Source organism: Ixodes scapularis, unplaced genomic scaffold (assembly GCF_016920785.2).
Source record: "Ixodes scapularis isolate PalLabHiFi unplaced genomic scaffold, ASM1692078v2 PGA_scaffold2__306_contigs__length_199485367, whole genome shotgun sequence".
NCBI classification, from domain to species: domain Eukaryota; kingdom Metazoa; phylum Arthropoda; class Arachnida; order Ixodida; family Ixodidae; genus Ixodes; species Ixodes scapularis.
In genome coordinates, this window is record NW_024609857.1 from 179,834,504 (window position 1) to 179,854,543 (window position 20,040).

At 47.2% G+C, this 20,040-nt stretch overlaps 1 protein-coding gene across 1 annotated transcript in view; it reads right to left on the reverse strand.

The window, feature by feature from the left end:
- Nucleotides 1-20,040, reverse strand: part of LOC121836417 (venom metalloproteinase 2-like) — a 107,156-nt gene that overhangs the window by 24,244 nt on the left and 62,872 nt on the right. The window contains exon 6 of the mRNA XM_042291306.1: nucleotides 19,728-19,833. Within this exon, the coding sequence (XP_042147240.1) occupies nucleotides 19,728-19,833 (106 nt within the window). The remainder of the gene's footprint in view (nucleotides 1-19,727; nucleotides 19,834-20,040) is intronic.

Here is a 20,040-nt window from a genome sequence, read left to right on the forward strand (position 1 = left end):
TCCCGTCGGGAAGACTAGGCGCGGCAATGCCGAGAGGTGGTGTTGCCAAAGTCGAACGGTGCCAAGAACCTCCAAGATCGTCAGAGCACTCCCACTCTAACGCCGCAAAGCCCCGAAACAACGTTTCTGCAAGAGTGTCGAATAACGTCAACGTTATTATCGACGGCCACGACGCGACGGCACTCGTGGAAACCGGAGCAGACTACTCCGTTTTGAGTGGGAGGCTCTCTCGCCGCCTTCGGAAAGTTACGACATCGTGGGACGGACCGCAGATACGAACCGCCGGCAGACATCTCATCACACTTGTTGGTAGGTGCACCGCTCGCGTTGAGATCCACGGTGAAACCTGCCGTCTGAAGTTCTTTGTTCTGCAAGACTGTTCGAGGGACGTCATTCTCGGAATGTACTTTTTGTGTGAATACGGCGCCATCATCGACCTCGAGGAGAACAAGTTGACGCTTCGGAAACCTGTCCCATCGGCGGAAAATTCCAAAGCGACGTTAGCTGCAGTGCCAGTCCTTACCAGCCACGTAAGCCTGCCGCCGCTGTCGAGTGTCTTTGCGCCCGTTGGGACCGAAGAAGCCACCTGCGGTGCAGCACTGTTTGAAAGAACCGTCCAACTTCTCATTGGACGAGGGATTGGCATTGCAAAAGGCGTAACCAAGCTCCAGGACGGGCGTACCGTAGTCCTTGTCAACAACTTCCGGCAAGAGTTGCAGCACCTTACAAAGGGTACAGCAGTGGGATACGTCGAGGAAATTCAGGACTCAGTCGCGATCGCCGCGATCTCAGAAGACGCCTCTCCGACGCAGCAGAAGAGAACCACGCCGTCAGAGCTCGACATCGACCCGTCCCTCCCAGCCCCACAACGACGACAACTCAGTGACCTTCCCGCCGTGTTCACTCAGCGCTTCTCCACGTCGTCAAAGGTGCGCCAAACGACGGTTGCGAGACATCGAATAATTGCTGATGACGACACCCTCTCTGTGCATCGGCCACCGTACCGAGTCTCCGTGAAAGAAAGGAAAGTTATCCAGAAGCAAGTTCAGGAAATGCTTGATGACGACATCGTCGAGCCCTCAAACAGTCCGTGGGCTTCCCCAGTAGCCCTAGTGAAGAAAAAAGGCGGAACCCTGATGTTCTGCGTGTACTACCGCCGGCTGAATGCAGTGACAAAAAAGTACGTCTATCCGCTGCTTCGCATCGACGACACACTGGACCGGCTGTGCCACGCCAGATACTTTTCGTCGATGGACTCGAAGAGCGGGAACTGGCAGATTGATTTCGACGAACGAGATCGTGAGAAGGCGGCCTTCGTCACACCGGAGGGACTGTATGAATTTAAAGTAATGCCGTTCGGGCTGTGAACAGCGCCGGCAACCTCCCACCGTGTTATGGACAGCGTCCTTTCCGGCTTGAAATGTCAGAGCTGTCTCGTCTACCTCGACGACGTTGTCGTGTTCGCAAGTGGATTCGACGAGCCCCTCAGACGACTGCGAGCCGTGCTACGGGCCTTCAAGGCTGCTGGGCTGACACTCAAGCCTTCCAAGTGTCGGTTCGCCTATGGTGAACTCAAATTCTTGGGCCACGTCGTGAGTGCTCAGGGTGTAAGTCCTGATCCTGCAAAAACGTCCGCTGTCGCCGAATTCCCGACGCCATCGGACACGAAGGCCGTCCGAAGATTCCTTGGGCTGTGCGCCTACTACAGACGTTTTGTGCGTGACTTTCCACAGATCTCTGCACCGCTGACGCATCTGACGAAGAACGACGTGCAGTTCCAGTAGGGAGAGGAGCAAGAACAAGCGTTTGACGAACTCAAGCGAAAGCTGCCGTCGCCCCCTAACCTCGGACATTTCGGTCAGTCGGCGGAGACAGAAATACACAGGGACGCCAGTAATGTCGTTCTCGGTGCGGTACTGGTTCAGCGACAAGAAGGGGCAGAGAGAGAGTAATCTCTTACGCAAGCCGGGCGATGTCTAAGGCAGAACAAAATTATTCAACGACCGACAAAGAGTTTTTGCTCTCGTCTGGGCGAAAACCAAGTTCCGTCCGTACTTGTACGGGATCCCGTTCCGCGTGGTTACAGACCACCACGCCCCCTGCTGGCTCGCAAACATCAATGACCCGTCAGGACGTCTCGCTCGCTGGAGTCTTCGACTGCAAGAATTCGACGAAACCATTGTGCACATGTCTGGCCGGAAGGATAATGACGCCGACTGCTTGTCTAGAGCCCCAGTCGAATCTCCTCCCGACAGCACCGACGACGACGATGACGTTCGTTTCCTCGGAGCAGTTACAGATACCGACATGGGAGCACTTCACCGAGACGACCCCGAACTTCGCGCCGTGATCGACCACCTCGAAGGTCAAGGAAATTTCGTTCCGCGAGTCTTGGCCCGAGACTTGTCAAGCTTCGTTCTGCGGCGAGGCGTGCTCTTCAGGAAGAACTTCGGAACCAGCAACCCTGCCTGGCTGCTGGTTGTGCCTTCCAGCCTGCGAGAAGAAATCTTTCAAGCATGCCACGACGACCCGACGGCTGGACACCTTGGCTACAGCAGGACGCTCGCCCGGATTCGTGACCAGTACTACTGGCCGAGACTCCCGAAAACTGTCCGTCTTTACACACGGTCGTGCCATGAGTGCCAACGACGTAAGAAGCCACCGACAAAGGCAGCAGGACTCCGGCATCCAATATGTGCCCCGACTACGCCCTTCCAGCAGGTCGGAATGGATTTGCTTGGGCTTTTCTTAACGTCTACGCATGGAAACCGGTGGATTATTGTCGCGACCGATTGTCTCACACGATATGCCGAGACGAAAGCCCTTCCATCGGGAACAGCTGTGGAAGTCGCCAAGTTTTTTGTCGAGTCTATTCTCCGACACGGCGCACCTGAAGTGCTCATCACAGATCGAGGGTCATCTTTCCTGGCACATCTGACTTCGGCTCAGTCACACCAGCCATCGACGAACCACCGCTTAACCCCCGCAGACCAACGGGCAAACAGAGCGGCTGAACAAGACCACCGCTGACATGGTCTCCATGTACGTCGACGTAGAGCACAAGACGTGGTACGAGGTGTTGCCGCACGTTAAATTTGCGTACAGCACAGCGGTACAAGAGATCGCAGGAATGACGCTGTTCCAACTGGTACACGGTCGGACAGTTAGCACGATGCTGGACGCCATGTTGCCTCACGTGCCAACCGCGGAGGAAGCTCGTCAAGGCAAGAATCAAGATTCAAGAGCAACAGCGAGTCGACGGACGCCGGTATAACACTCGTCGCAGGGACGTCCACTTCCGACCCGGAGACTGGGTGTGGGTGTGGACACCGATACGGCGCCGCGGTCTCAGCGAGAAGCTTCTCAAGCGCTATTTTGGGCCCTACAAAATCATTCGACGCCTCGGCGATCTGAACTACGAAGTTCTACCCGACGGAACGTGCCTATGTGGAAGACGCCAGCCACGACCCGAAGTGGTGCACGTCGTCCGGCTCAAGCCGTATTACGAACGATAGAACTTTGGACTCTCGTCAAAGAGTGAACTATGAACTGTGGCTCGCGACTCTGCTATCCATTTGTTGTGTTTGCTATCCATTTGTTTTCGCTTTGTGCTGCATTGGGACGATGCACTTTTTTAAAGGGGGAAATAATGCCGCGAGCGCAGCTGACTGGACAGGCAGCGCGGCCGTGGCCTAACGGTTATCGCGTGTGCCTTCCACGCAGAAAGCCAGGGTTCGGTTCCTGGCCGCGGGTACGCATTTTTGTCGACTCTAATGTAATGTTCTGGTAAATTTGAGAACCATGTTGGGGCTGATTCGAGCTTAGAATGTTTTACACACCGAACCTTCCACGCCGATTTTTCTAGAAGCCCACGCTGGTACAAAAGGGGCTCCGCTTGGCCAGCCGGACTCAGTCTCGTCCCATCGCTCGACTCTGCAGTTTCGCCTACTTCGACGCTCGCGACGCTCTGTTATTATCTTCTGTTCCCTTTTGTTCCGGGCACAAGTTCGCCCCATTAAACAGTTAGTTTCTTCAGTTATCATCTCCTCATCAATTGTCATTCGTGACAATATATATACAATTCTACTAATCGCATTAGAGCTTCTTGTAGGCTCGTACAAAGCTTCTTGTACGCTTGTACAAAATAGAAACGATACAAAAAGATTAAAGGCTTGCTACAAGCCCTCCATGAAACTTGTATGTTAGTATCTGTCGACAGGTGCGGTTCTAAGTTCATTAAAACAATTTTATGGTAGTAGGATGTACGATGTTTTGCGGCGAATGGTTCCATTCATCAATGGCTCGAGGGAAGAAATATAATTTAAATGAATTATTTTGTAATGCGAACTTTTAAAAAAAGTTTACCGCGACCGTTTACTATTAAGGATTAAATAATTTGCTTGAGAATTATTGAAGCTTTTTTTCTGATTCATATAAAAACTGGAGCTTTGGAATTTTTGCCCTTTTTGCTAGAAGTAGAATGAACTCCTGCAAGTCTGCAGGAGTTCATTGGGGAAATCGTGTTTACTATGTGTATTACTTATAAACTTTGCTGGTTTTTTCTGGATTGTTTTTTACTTATTAGTTCCTGGGACAGTTGTGGAAGCCGTACGACGTTGGCGTACTCGAGAATAAGACGGACTATTTGCTTAACAGTAGGATGCCGTGTTTTCAAAGTATTATTTTTTTCTGGAATTCGGAGTGTGCATTTCAGAGTTTCTTTTTCGTTAAAAATTCGGTGTTTTTCTAATTCTCCGAATTTCTGAGTTAAACTTTGCGGTTTTAAAATTTTAAGAATAAGAAAAAAAAAACGAAATAGATAATATCGAAACACAAACGTACGCTAAATGTTTAAGAGCTTGCCTGATGGATTGACACGCTTGCAGCTGCATTTGGCATTGACCCCCTTGTCATTTGGTCCCATGACAAATCTTTAAACTAAACATCTAGACTTAGTCGCAGAGAATCAAAGAAGCTTTAGCTGCGCTGCCCCCTAAGAAATTTGAAAATTCATAGCTTTCACTGTTATGAAAACAATTCCTCTCCTATTATGAAGCAAATATAGTATAAACCAAACTGAGAACCGGAATAGTGTTTTTTTTTTCGTGAACCATACGACCATTGACACTTGTTCAGAACAAACCTTGGCGAGATAAATGGGAAACTGACATTTGTCCATAGTCCAAAGCTTCGAATGAAACCTTCCGTTCATGACCCATTGTGCTCTCTAGGAATGCATTTGTAAAATACCCCCATTTTCATTTTTTTATTTTTATATTGGCATCCTGGCTTCGGAGATTCCGAGTATTTTCGAATAAATCTGGGTGGGGGTGGGGGTGGAATAACCGATATTTTACTTGCAAGTGTTTTATTTTGATATTTAGTGTTTCTGATGTGTCCGAAAACATGGAACCCTATGTATAGGCTGATAGCATTGTTTCAGCCGATTCAAATTTTAGGAATTTTTCAGGTTATGCATTTGTTGCATAACCTAAAATTCTGAGTTACATTATGAGTTACGTAGTTAATGTGCAGGTCCCAGAGGTGTTTGACTTAGATCTATGTAGTACGTTATTTAGGATGATTTTACAGATTTGATTATTAATTTGTGAACGAAATATATAACCGACAGCAGCGGATTTTCATATTAATTTTTTTTAACTATATAATTTATATAGATCACGAACGAAGAAGGTGTGAGTAAGACACCTTTGGAACGTAAAATGAAACTGTCCCATCCGATGATTAATGAGCGTTAGTTGTAACTCACTGAAATCGATTTGCAAAGTACTTTTTTATCCACTTAAATATTCTACCTCCTCGAAAATTTGTTTCTACTTTAGTTATCCCTTTTTTTGTGGAATAACTTGTCAATGGTTTAAATAAATTTATAAATACGAAATCCACCTGGCCTCCATTAACAACTACAGAAGAAATATCACGAATGCTTTCAGTTAAATGCAGCACAGTCGATAATTGGCGTCTGAAGCCGTGATGAAGTGAGGTTAATAGAATGTTTTGCTCTACGAAGGTTGCAATGTGTTTTGAGGTAATGCTCTCAAGCATTTTGCAGCAAAAGAAATATCCCTGTAGGTTGTGGGTTCAATTTTGTTATTAGATTTATATATAGAAATTGATTAAGTGAATTTCCGGTTTTCGCGAATATTCTCTTCACTGGATGAATGACTAAAAATAATACCAAGGTATTTTTCAACCTATTCGTCATAGAGTCTTATGAATACGTTCGCATTATGCCTCAGCAAGTCCTTTTTTGTATTTGTTTTAACTAAAAGCGACCAAACTCCTTGTTCGGTGACCACATCACCGATGCCTCAGTCTGATCAAGAGGCGAAGGAAGGTATGGCACATTGCCAGCTTTAAATGCAAAATATAAGCACTTATGACACGCTTTTCCAAGGATTTCTTTATTAAATGAAAGTTATTTTAGGTTGTACTTGGCTTTTGGGTAAACGTGATTCCAGAATTTCGGATGTGATGATCTAATGAAATATTGAAGGCGTATATTAAAAAAAAGCATTATGTTTAGTTGATTTAATATTTAAGCAGAGTTCAGAACTAAGCTCTGCCGAGTAATTTATCTATATGAGTTTTCATTTTCTTTGCACTATTGCGCAGTCTGATTATTTCGGGTTTTCTGTCAATGTTTTCTCGTGTTATCTAAGGAGTCTTTCTGACTATTTTTAGTCGGGATAAACTTTGGTCTAAAAACGTTATGGACGCTCCTTTAAAGTCCTTCCAAAGATTGTCGGTAGTGGCGGGAGTGTTCATGGCGAGCGATTGGAAGGTATAGAAATGTACGTCAAAATAATCGAGTAGGCCTACGTCGTCTCCTCTGTTAAAATCTAGGATTATACAAACCTGCGGTATAACAGAAGTGGAATTGACCATTTCATGATCGAATATCCGATTTAAAACGTGAACACTCTATTTCTATTTTATAAATTGATCACGACCCGAAAACACTATCTAACAATTACTGCGTTGACCTTGGAATGCCGGTATTATCGGTACCAATTTCAGTTCCGTTGTAACAAAGGCATAGTTTAGTAAGATCGTCTACGCCATAAGAAGTCTTGGTGGTTTCTTGAATTACCAATCAAAAGGACGTATGTTAAAATTGCCAGCCATTATTTTACTAGTCATAAAGCTTTTACGCATGTATTCATAATTCTTTTAAAGAACTCGTGGGAAGCATTTAGAAACCTGTAGGCAGCTGCAATGTAGTAAGACCTGTTTTCGTACCCAATGTGAGACTATAAAGTATCAGTTTCTTGGACATTGTGTAGCAGGGTACAGAAAATCCCACTTCGTACAAGACCGCCACTCCGCCGCCACGCGAAGCACCATTTTTGAGAAAGGTTGTGAAATTGGGAGGTGTGACCTATCTCGTATGCAGCTTGATAACCTTGTTTTGGCTATTTCTAAAATATCTGGATCAGCACTTAGCTTTCAAATTTATTTCAGTGCTCACAATTGTTGCTTCGAGTTGATCAATTTTATTGACGATGCATAAACCGATTAAACCAGACGCGCAATGAACACGCCTAGAGATTCATATTGGCCTGTGTCAAGAGGAAGCCGGTGTGAAGGTCAACGTAAATGACGGCCACAAATCCAGAGGCGCGACATGCGCAGGGTTTCGGTACAGTGGCTGTAGTTTCGGTTTCGTCTTTCTTTTCTCTGAGTAATGACTTTAAAGTGAGCGGCGCGGCTGTGGCTCGAGGAGAAGGAAGAAAAGGAGAGACGCGCGAGGGCCGGGAAGAACGTCGGTCGGGCCACCTTTCAATCTGTACTGTAAATAGACGTTTCTTTTTATTTCTCTCTCACTGATGGAGTCCTTTCAGTCATTTTTTTAGACCATCAACATCCGCACACCATCGGCGTTCCCAGTCATCGGGTCCCTGACGCAATCCTAAAAAGAAAACGAACCTTCACTGGCGCAGTCGACAGGATTGCGTCAGCGGGCCCCGCCGGCTGGAACGACTCAGCAGATTCAGCGGACAGCGACTCCATTCAACAAGAAGAGAGGCGGCAAGTTCCTGGGCCTCAGCAGCCGTGCTTAACGAAGAAGACTTGGATCGCCGAGACGTCGCTTCGACGCGGCTTCGAGAAGTGCTGCAGACCCACAGCCCTGCGAAGTGTCTACGACTCGGACACCGCTATCGGGCCGGACTGTTCCGATGGACAGACTGCGTGTGCTTGCCATAGGGATTTGTCAACCTTTAAGGGTAAGGTGATTATTTTGACTAGTGCCCGCCATGGAGCTACGTAGTGGGGAACGGCTTAGGCCGGTTACCTCGTTGGATCGGGATGGAGCTAATGATAACGATGTCGACGAGCGAGGTGAACCGTCACCTCAGAGTAGACCAGCGGCGACCGTGGGGACGCACGAGGACGGGGACCGTGGTGGCCGATCGAGTAGCTCACTAATTGAAAGAGAGATCGAGCTCGTAAGAGAAAAAGAACGGCTAGTGCGTCTAGAGCTTGAACTAGAGCGAGTTCGTGCGGAAAACAGACCCAGAACCAGTGGAGGCGGCGCAGAACTCAACCTGAGGGAAGAGGTGCTTAGCTTTTCCAGGCTCATGAAGGGTGTGTTGACACAAATGCCGTCGTCCGAACTGCTCGTACCAAGCTGGTTCGACGGTGTCGAAAATGTCTTTGCGACATATGAGGTGCCTGAGCGCCTGAGGGGTTCGCTCGTGCGACCTTATTTTACGGAGCGCATGCGGGCGCTGGTGAATAGGCTGCCTGCCGGCGAAGCGAGTGATTACGGTGCGATTAAGGAGCGAGTTCTCTTGGAACTCAAACTGTCGCCGGCTGAGTACAGGAGGCTTTTTCTCAAAGCCACTAGAATGAAGAAAGAATCCTGGACTCAGTTTGCGACACGGGTTGAGAGCTGCTTTGAGTATTATGCTCGAAGTCGCTCGATCGACTCTCTTGAGGACTTGCTAGCATTAATGGTTTCTGACTGCATTAGAGATTCCTTGCCTGTCGACATGCAGACCTATGTAACGCTAATAGAGACCGGAAAATGGCTTAAACCAGTAGAGGTGGCTGCGCTGGCTGATCGTTTCGACGAGGGCGAGCGATGCAAAAAGCGAGATCACCCGCCAGCTAAGAGCCGCGCATACAACACAACAGAGGCCACTTCTCTTGAGGAGAAACGCGAGAACCGAAAACAGGGCACTAAACCTAAAGCTTCTCCGGTGAAGTGTTTCAGCTGCCAGGGATTGGGACACTTTTCTCGTGACTGTCCGCGTAAGACGGCAGATGGAGAACAAAGAAATTACTCCGTGGTGGGCAACATCTCAGCAAATTTAACACCATCTCAGCAGAGTATGTTTCAGGACATAAATGTCAATCAGAACGGTACGCGTGCTGAGTTGCGGAAAGTAGAGGTGAAATGCGGACCGAGGATGGTGCAGGCGGTTATCGATTCTGGAGCGGAGATTAGCGTAGTGCGTAAGGGGGTGGCGCCTGAAATGAAGGGGTCGGCCGGAAGGGTGACACTGACTGAGGCGTTCGGGGACAGCGTGAGCGCCGTTCTACGGCATGTACCGATGACTCTTCCCACAAGCTACGTTGTGTATGTCCCTCGAGAGGTGCCGCTCTTGTGCGCCGTCACTGAACAATTGGTTAACGGCATAGACATGCTGTTGACGCCCGATGACTACGACAGCCTAAAGTTGGCGTGCGGGAGGGTCGACTTGAAACCGATGGTTTGTGAAGCTGAAGACGCACTTACTAACGAATGTAATGAGGTCGCAGACGACGGCCATGGCGCACAGCTTCGGTTTCTACAAGGACGACCGGCCCAAGGACAAACCGCGCGTGGTGGCCTTTGTGGACATGAGCCAATAGGTGCTCCAGGTGGTGCTGGTGGCCTTCAACAAGGACCGGCTCAAGATGCTGGCTACCACCGTCGATGGAGTCGGGCCCCACGACTTCGGCATGGTGCTGGTGCGCTACTTCGTCCAGGAGTTCAAGGAGCGCTACATGCTGGACGTGGCCACCAACTGGCGCGCCCTCATGCGCCTCATCACCGAGTGCGAGAGGCTCAAGAAGCAGATGGGTGCCAACCCGCACGACTGGCCGCTCAACATGGAGTGCTTCAAGAACGACCGGGACGTTGCGGGCAAGATGAAGCGGGAGACCTTCGAGACCATGTGCACCGAGCTGCTAGCGCGAGCCGAGCGCACGATGGCGTGGGCGCTGACGGTGGCCGGGCTGCGGCCGCCGGACGTGGAGTCGGTGAAGCTGGTCGGGGGTGGCATCCGGGCGCTGGCGGTCAAGCAGCTGGTCCGCAAGTTGTTCCAGCGGTAGCCCTCCACGACACTGTACAGGACAAAGCGGTGGTCCGGGGCTGCGCCCTGCAGTGTGCCATGCTGTCACCCATCTTCAAGATGCGAGACTTTGCGGCGGAGGACGCCCAGCTCTACCCTATCGAGCTGTGCTACGACCCGGGCAAGGGAGAGGAAAGTCGGGCAGAGGTGTTTCCCCGCTGGCACCAGCTGCCCTTCAGCAAGATGCTCACCACCTACCGAAGCAAGCCCTCAAACTTCGAGGCCAAGTACCCGCAGGAGGCGGCGGTGACCCACGCGGACCTGCAGCCGGGCAGCTTCACGGTGAACAAGGTTGTCTCCGCGTCTGGGGGCGAAGCGTTTGGGGATCAAGGAGAAAGTGCGTCACAGCCTGCGGGGCATCTTCTCGGTGGTGCCCGCCTCGGCCGTGGACCACAAGCCCGACGGTCGACAGGCAAATGCTGGGCGTGCAAACGATGGCTGCCTAACGGTGGCGGGGGCGGCTACTGGCGAAGAGGCGCCCCCAACCCAGGGTGGAGACCCCGACAAAGTGGACGAGGGCTAACCTGTCAAGGAGGAGGATTGGCCCAGCCCAAAAGAGAAACAAGCCAAGGCCACAGAGCTCCCGGTTGGGGGCGGGGTGCCGCAGCTGAGAGCCTTCGAGATGGACCAGCTTGTGGAGTACGAGGTCCACGTGGTCCACACGGACCGCATAGAGAAGGAGCGACTGCTTTGTCAAGCAATGGTTTTTGGTTCGTCGCATGCGCGAACCGAAGTTTTGGTGTGTCTTTTTAGATGGATTGTATACTTTAAGTTGGTGAGATTTTTTTTGTTGTTGGTATGACTGAACGGGCAGTTGCGGGTTTCGGTAAAATAGCCTGGTTTAGAGAGAGCATATTTTCCGCATACGCCTTTGCAGATTTTTTTTTTAGATGCACGTTTTAGTTCATATTATGCAAGCCTTAAGGCACTTTTGGTAGTAACGGGGTATCTAGAGCCTTGGCGGGCACATTCAAAACCACCTTACAAGAGCGACCAGTGTATGACGGGCGGACATTTTGTTTTTGTGTGTGATAATTTTGTGACATTCAGGCCCCAAAATTATACTTGTTGGGGAGGTGTGAAGGTCAACGTAAATTACGGCCACAAATTCAGAGGCGCGACATGCGCAGGGTTTCGGTACAGTGGCTGTAGTTTCGGTTTCGTCTTTCTTTTCTCTGAGTAATGACTTTAAAGTGAGCGGCGCGGCTGTGGCTCGAGGAGAAGGAAGAAGAGGGGAGACGCGCGAGGGCCGGGAAGAACGTCGGTCGGGCCACCTTTCAATCTGTACTGTAAATAGACGTTCCTTTTTATTTCTCTCTCACTGATGGAGTCTTTTCAGTCATTTTTTTAGACCATCAACATCCGCACACCATCGGCGTTCCCAGTCATCGGGTCCCTGACGCAATCCTAAGAAGAAAACGAACCTTCACTGCCGGTTCGACTTCTCCACCGTTTATAATGACCATGAATAATTTAATGTTAAAAATTTGATCTACATACTCGATTTCTTTCCGCCAATGATGGAAGGTCAGCTTTCTGGATTAGACCCGAAACTGGTGTTCTTCCATGTGTGTTAAATATAAGTCTTAAAAATTTATTTTGAATTCGCCCTAGCTTTGCAGTGCTTTACTTTATAAAAGAATGTCCCAAATGGTGTTTTCATATCACAGATTTGGCTGAAAAACTGTTTCATAAGTGCGATGTCCGATATAATACATAAGTGGTGCCCCATATACATTACTTTTAACGCCGGACACCCGCTATCGAAGTTGGGAACCGGACGTTTGGGTACCGGACATTTCGGTAACTGACGACTTGGTGCGGACGTTTCGGTACACGGTCGTTTCGGTGCACGGTCGTTTCGGTGCGCGGTCGTTTCGGTACGTTGTCATTTCGGTACGTAGTGATGTCAGTACCGGTCATTTGAGATGAATGCGCCGCGTACCTTGACCTGCCCGCTGACCTATATATCTCCCTGCTGCCTGCACCAAAAACAAGAAGTGTTCCTTCTTTTTTTTTTTTACTTTGTACTTGCGACGCTTAGACTAGCCTCTGGTTATACAAGGCTTGAATGACGTGACGTCAGTCAGAGAACTCTTCGATGACCACCAGGAAAAAGAGGAAGAAGGAGCTCTCTTCTTATTAGGATCCTCTTTTGTGCCTCCCGGATTTGCACAGACGTCGCTATTCTCCTGCCAGAAGATTATATAAGATTAACCCGTAACTCAAATTTTTTTACAAAATCAGGTTCCCTCTTCTCCACTTGCATGGTGGACAAAAGTATGCGTTGTGACGTCCGTGCAAGTCGTGTATATAAGAGGGTTAGTTTTCCTGTCCGTCATTGCCTGTTTTCGCGCATCGGTCCTAGATCTTCGGTGATGGCTTCCTTTTTACCGCGCAAGCGAGGAGGTCTCAAGCTTTTATTCGATGGCTTCGAATACGACGACCAACGAGAGAACGGCGACAAGGTATGTGCGGTCTTATATTTCGTAAAAAATACATGCTCTATGACTTGCATTGGAATGCTAGCCACTTAAGCATGACTTCGGTAGCTATCAGTGAACGTTGATACTCAAACACAAACTTTTCTATGCCCGCTTACACTGCCAAGTACCCGTTATTGGAAAGTGTAGTCCCATCTAGCTTTCACGATGCAAACTTCTTACTTTATTAAGACGCATGTAAATATAAAATTGGCCTCGAAAGAAATATTTAATTTACATCTATATTACGATCTTCCACGCATATGGCTCCTGGAAGCAGATACTGATCCATTGCATGACGATCTTCCAGATCTACTGGCAGTGTAGTCGAAACCTCGAACGTAAGGCCCGAGCCCACATTATCAACGGAGACGTGGTCAAAACAGTGAACTACCATACACACGGGCCATCGCCGCTCAAACAAGAGGCGAAATTAGCTTACGGCGCCATGAAGGAAAGGTCTCGCCAGACGGAAGAAACAAACCAGTGCATCGTCGTCAATTTCGTGGAAGCAACGTCTGCGGAGTCCTGGTGCTACCTGCCTTCAAGAGCAACCATGAAAAGAAGCCTGAGGTAAGTTCGAGCTGGTAATTAGCTTCGATAATCACCTCATTCGTAGTTCTATGTAAAAGTGAATGTTTTACACGATTATTGTTTTTATGCATATCTAGAGGACGGGCCCCAATCAAAACGCCGAAAATCAAGAGGCCGAATTATGAAAACGCCGAACATCAGTACGCCGAAAAATTGAAATGACGAAAAATTTAACTGCTAAAAAATCAAAATGTCGATTAATCAAAATGCCGAATAATCAAAATGCCAAAAAGACACAACGCCGAAAACCATGTGAAAAAGAAAGCACGCTGTTTGTGACTACCACTTGTTCGTTTTCCGGCAGAACACTTTCCACTGACACGAGCCTGTGTAACTCGTTCTCAAAGACTCCAGTATTAGTAAATTAAACTGAATGTAAAATTTCGTATTCTTCTATCTGTCGTAAAGCTAGGCATATCAGTCGGACAAAACAACTCTCATTGATCAGCAAAAAAAAAACAAAAAAAAAACAGCGCTATTCAGTGTTCAGAGTGCAAGAACAGCAGCAATGTGCGGCAGTAATCATTTCATCGATGGAGCGATTAGAGGCCAACCCCGCCGCTCACAAAGCAAGAAGCAAAAGTTGCGCGAAAATCGTTTGGCAGCTGTTCTGGGCAACCGGGACAATGTCGACGTTTTAAGCTTTCTTCAAGGAATTGCACACAACTTATCAGTCTCAAAATGCAATAAACAAGGAATCGATCTGCTATGCGACAAGATATGCAGTAATACATTTTTTTTTTTTTTTTTGAAGGCTCGAACCATGCGAATGGAAGCTCTCGGGGACAACCTTTCTTAGCCATTAGAAAAGAGATCAAAAGCGCGCACATCGGCCGGCGGAACCTCTCCCCTAACTTTGATCACATTGCCAAGAAAATTTATCGCGGCGAAAACGTTTACCTTTCCTTATAACTAGGTGATGTTTAGGCATTTTGAAGTTTTGATGTTTAGACTTTTCGGTTTTTCGACTTTTTAAATTTTCGGGGTTTTGAATGCCAGCCGTAGGGGACGTTTCCTCTATACCGCGTTTTAATTACATTACGTGCAGAACAATTTATAACTGAAAAGCGAAATCATCTTAAAGGGAATCTGAAGCGGTTCTGTATTTAAGAAAAAAGCACTTAATTCGTCTTCGTTTCGCCTCCGGAATCACAAATATTAAAATTATTTTTCAATTTGGTGCACGGAGGCTGCAGATAATGTGTTAAAGTACTGTTGAAGCCCCTCCTTCCAGGAGCGTGACGTCATATTCAGAGTTTTCGGAATCTCCCCTCTCGAGCATCTTCAGCGCCTATCAAAAACATGCACGCCCACTCTTGCTATTTTCAAAAAGGTCAGAAATAGACGTCGCGACTGGTGTCAGTGCGGGGGAAGCTTTGCAATAGCACGCGCTGTCCACACGAGTGACACGCGCTTGGTGGCCCAAAGGTCTGCATATGACGTCACGAGTGGTCGGAGGGTTTTCATGTTTTCTCGCGTTTAGTTACATCTTCAGGGAAACCGGACGTGATATTCAAATTCACGGGAAAAAAAAACATTCTAGAATTCACCTCTAAATCATTTTTTTTCAAAAACCTCTTTAGCTTCCCTTTAAGTTGAGGCGGGGCGGTCCTGGGCTCGTGTCGGCGTGATCGCCTTCTCCTTTCCCGCTGGCCGATCACTACACATGGATGTAAACGATGGCGGATATAAGGGGAAGCAAGACTGTTCACTTCGAATAAAGAGCGTGCTGATAGGGGTAAAGTATAAATACGGGAAAAACATGAAAGACGAGGATGTACAATATGCCACCCTCCTAGCCACAGCCTCCTAGCCACCTCTCCCACTTCAACTGTAGTGGCAATACCTAAGTGATATACGGTTATTGCTTTTCATTTCTAGGAGACTTCGGGCCCACGAAACACGGCCTCATTCGTTGCCCTCCCGCCCGCGGGACGTCGTGATTCCAAACGAATACGCCGTGAACAGGGATGAAGCACCGTTCCTTCTTCATGATTCTGGTGCGACTGACACAGAGCGCTTCATTGGGTTCTGTAGCCCAGATATGCTGGCGCTGCTATTCTCTTCACGGCAGTGGTTTGCAGATGGAACCTTCAAAGTGGAAGTGGCACCTGCTCCCTCCTACCAGCTGTATACAGTTCACTGCAAGGATAACGGCGCGGTCATCCCTCCAGTGTATGTTTTGATGAGGTCTAAAACAGAAGCTGCGTACACTAAGCTGCTCTTGGTTCTAAAGAGCAAGCGTGCCACTGGTGATCCCTTCACTGTTCTACTGGACTTCGAACAAGCAGCTAGAAACGCATTTAGGAGGGTGTTTCCTTTTCAAGCTCTTGGCTGCTTCTTCTATCTGTGCCAATGCGTGTACAGGAAGTTGCAGAGCGAGGGTCTTCAAGAGTCGTATCGGGTTGACGGCGCGTTTAACCTGATGGCACGCTTGATCCCCGCTGTTGCCCTCGTACCCGAAGGGCACGTCTTTGATGCCTTCGGGGCGGGATTCCCTTTGGAGTTACTACCGGTCCTGGATTACTTCTAGGACGATTTCCTGGGTCGACTGACAGCCCGCGGCCGAAGGGATCCAAGGTTTGCAGCCTTTCTCTGGGACCACCATGCAACCGTGCTCCGCTGCGATGCAAAAACAACAAACTCTGTAGAAGCGTGACACCGAGGGTTTCAGACCCACGCTCAATGTCACCAGCCAAGCCTGTGGAAGTTTCTGGCCGTCTTGCAGAAAGAAAACGCCCTGAACCTGCACCGCCTCGAGCGTGTCATCATGGGGGCTGAAGAGAAATCGGCGAAAAAATGTAGAGACTCCATTTCTCGGCTTCAGACGCTCGCGGCGCGCTTTGCAAGAGCGGGTATCATCGGCTATATTAAAGATGTAGCTAAAAACGTTTCGTTTTAGCATACTGTACCATCGTCGAGATGCTTGCGTTATTAAAACTGTGTGCTTCCAATGACTTTTATTTGTTTCTCCATAAAAGTTGAGCACGCCTACAACTTTCTGAATTATTTAGAGGTTCTGCTTGTAACATGTATGTATGACTGACAATAGAACTGACAAATACGCAAGTTCTCACATTTGCAGAGAACACATCCGTTTCCTTCCAGCATGTCAGATATTACCTATTTGTATATATATCAGAAATATATCAGAAATTGCGTAAACAACATCAGATATTACCTATTTGTAAAAGTCGCCAAGCTCGTTAAAGGGTTATCTTAAATGTGAGTAGGTAATGTATATCGGCGAGTAATCTTTAAATTAGAAAAAAAAAATACCTTCGGGCGCTCACGCAACCCAAAATTTTCCAATGCACTGTTCGCCGAAATTTTCGGTACCGAAATGTCCGATACCTAAACTACCACTTACCGAAATGTCCGGTCCCGAACTGTCCGGTACCGAAACGTCCTAGACCCATCGAAGTTGTGTGCATATCCCTAACTCTTCAGCATGTAGACGTCTGATGTGCGCTAGCAACACAATACAAGTTGCGAGAAGACTGTTTTTAAGATAACCAGGAAATGACATTGGAAATAAAATATTGTGGTCGCCCATCCAATCTTAACATCGCTTCTTCAATAAGAAACAAATAAATATCACTAATAGGCATTTCTTGGTGTTTAGTTGTGAAACCTTATTAGAAACACTCTTCTGTAAGAGTCCATTGCTTAAAGCGATTTTTTTCATGACAACACCTCCATTTCTTTTGGACAGTCGCGTACACAAAAGGCCGTCTACAGTCCAGTGTAGAAAGATACCCTTCTCCAGGAGTCATCTCTTTACAGGGAGAGTCCCGCTATCAGATTTAAAAAGAAAGTTTTAATGTGCGTTGCTATCAGCATTTTTTTTACAAGGCCAAGGACGTCGTGTCCTGGGAGTGAATTATATAACTTTCGGTACATTGGTGGCTTAAAGTACAATTTAAATAAACCTTTTGTTAGACACTTTCGTGAAACATTGGATAGACATTCTAAAGAAAAACGTACAGCTAAAAAATGATAAGCTTCGACCACTTTCTTTGAGTAGGCAATTAGTTGCCCAGATTGGCCCTTACAGGTCGAACCAACAAAATATGGCAAGGCACCATGGAATTGCATCTGAATCACCGTCCTTAAAGGGGTACTCCACCGATTTTTTGAGCTACCTCAACTAACTATATTTTCTGACTCCCCGGCCTTTACTCTCTCCGGTATGCTATTTAGAATCGCGAAATTCATAATAGTTATTGCGAAATCGGCAAATGAAAATGATGCAAAAACCAACATTCAAATATACGCGCGCTTTTCGGGGCCGTGACGTCAGTGGCAGGCAGGCTTGCCAGTCGAGCAAGAAGCCAAAAAATAGAATATGCCAATCATTCGTTCCGTGCTGGAGCGCGGGTACTGCAGCGAGCTTCCCAAGCATTCATTTGACACCATGAAACTGATTCGAATCAGTTTAAAACAAAATCTACAGCCCGAAGAGTGAACCCCTGCCTTCCACTGACGTCACTTTTTCATTGTTGCCAGTAGAGACTTCGAGCTTGAGAAACACGGTGAGGACCAAAACTGTAACTTCAATAACTTCGCGAAAAAACAATATTTCGACCTAATATTTGGGATACTATTTTCGCGATGTTTGTTGGTTAGTTTAGCAAAATTTCAAGCAAATCGGAGACAATGAAAAAATCGGTGGAGTAGCCCTTTAAAACTGGATTGCTTTGATCACACAGAAAAAGAAAGCGTATAAAGAGATGGCACAAATATAGATGACTAAAACGAACGCGCCTAAACTAATTTGTTCGGCTTAGCTACACCGACGTGGCTACGAAGGTAGAAATATCGACACAGGGAAAGCCTGATGAAGTCACCTAGGAGATAATTATAAACAACTGCCCTTTTTCAGCACGCATAACAGACCTACTGCATCGGAATTGGGCACAAAAGGTAGCCACTGTGCATAGCAACAATGTTTCACGACCTCTATTTTTTGCTGTCTTATCAATATCCAGTAAGTGAATCAAACTAAAATCTCGCTTTAAAAAGGCTTTTCCAGTTGTGACTTGCAGACTGCTCGGCTCCAGTTTCCTCGTTGATCTTCCGCTCCTTACATAAAACATTCACGATCACTATGCGGATGGCAAGTTCGTCTGCTTCCTTTGCGGGGGTTGTGGTGACGTCAGAACGCCGAGCTCTCATACGTTCTGAATGAAGAATAGGGGGTAGACCTCGAGGCAGCTTGCATTGAGGTCTACCCACTATCCTTCAATCAGAGCCAATCAGAGCTCGGCGCGGTTCTGACGTCATCACAACTCCTGCGCAAGAAGCAGACGACTTTGCTCTCCCCATAATCCCGGAAGTGACAAGCGTGCTGTAGGAAGTAATTTGCCATATGTAAATTTAAGCGTCAGGAATTTATTCTTGCTAGGAGGCGCCTGTCTCTGCTGTAAGCGAGCAACTTTGCCAGAGAAGCACCACTGCTAGCCTGAGGCCTTTAGCGTGCATCGCGGAGTATCGGTACATGATCACATGCCGCTACGACGGTAATCCAGACTTAAACGGGCAGCTGCGGGGATCGAGCCCAGGGTTCCCGCCTTGCGCAGAGGGAACCATTTTTCTACGCACTCCTACCTGTTGCGCTCTTCGGTCGCCGTATCCCCTAACAAACCATGCTATTACCATGCGTTTCAAGTTTGTATTTTATTGGAAATTGTACTTCGCCTACCATCGTTTTGCGATGCCGGATAATCAGCGTGATTATTACCTATTTCTTCCGTCGCTTTGTTTTTTGCTGCCGCATGCACGGAGGTCTGTGAAATCCTTGCCGAGTTTCCCTCTTAAAGTTAATTAACTCCTAAATTTCTTCAATTTTGAACTTTGATGGATTTGGTTAATCACTACTTTCAACAAATCTATAATCTTATTATCCTTTAAAATGAAACTAAGCTTTCACAATAGCTCCGGATGCGATACGTGATCAAACGCTTTTACAAAATTAAATTAAGCAGAAGACAAACTCTATCTGCATTTTCTTGATGTCGTTCCCCGCCTTAGTCTTATTTTGTTTCTGCAAATTCCTAGTCATAGGCTAGCGACAGAACCGCCTGTTTATGGCCAATTCTCTACGCAGCGGATTGTTTTATTTTATACTCAATTATCATTCCGCTCAACTTGCACGGATCAAAAGGCTGAAACAGCTGGGGAGCATAACAGCAAAGCAATCATCTAGGAAGACATTCGCCATTGACAACTAAGTATTGTAAGAGGATGTGAAAAATATATTTTTGTTTAAACCGAAGAGACTTACATGTGTGCTATTTGCTGTGCCGCAGATAACACTCCGTCAAACATAACACCTGAGTCACGGACGAGCCCAACGCCTAAAGAGCAGATTTCGTTGAAATAGGAATAGCCTGCAAATAAATTGTCATAAATTCAAAAGCACATCACAGCTCATAATAAACTGTAATCCGGAATAGTCCATTATGTATAAGATTTGTTAAAGTGTTGACGTGGACGACTTTGCATGCGTATTACGTGAGTCCTACCCTATAAACTCGACATAAACTCTATGATTTTATGTAAAACTGATAATTCCTGTGAAATCATTGCGACTAATT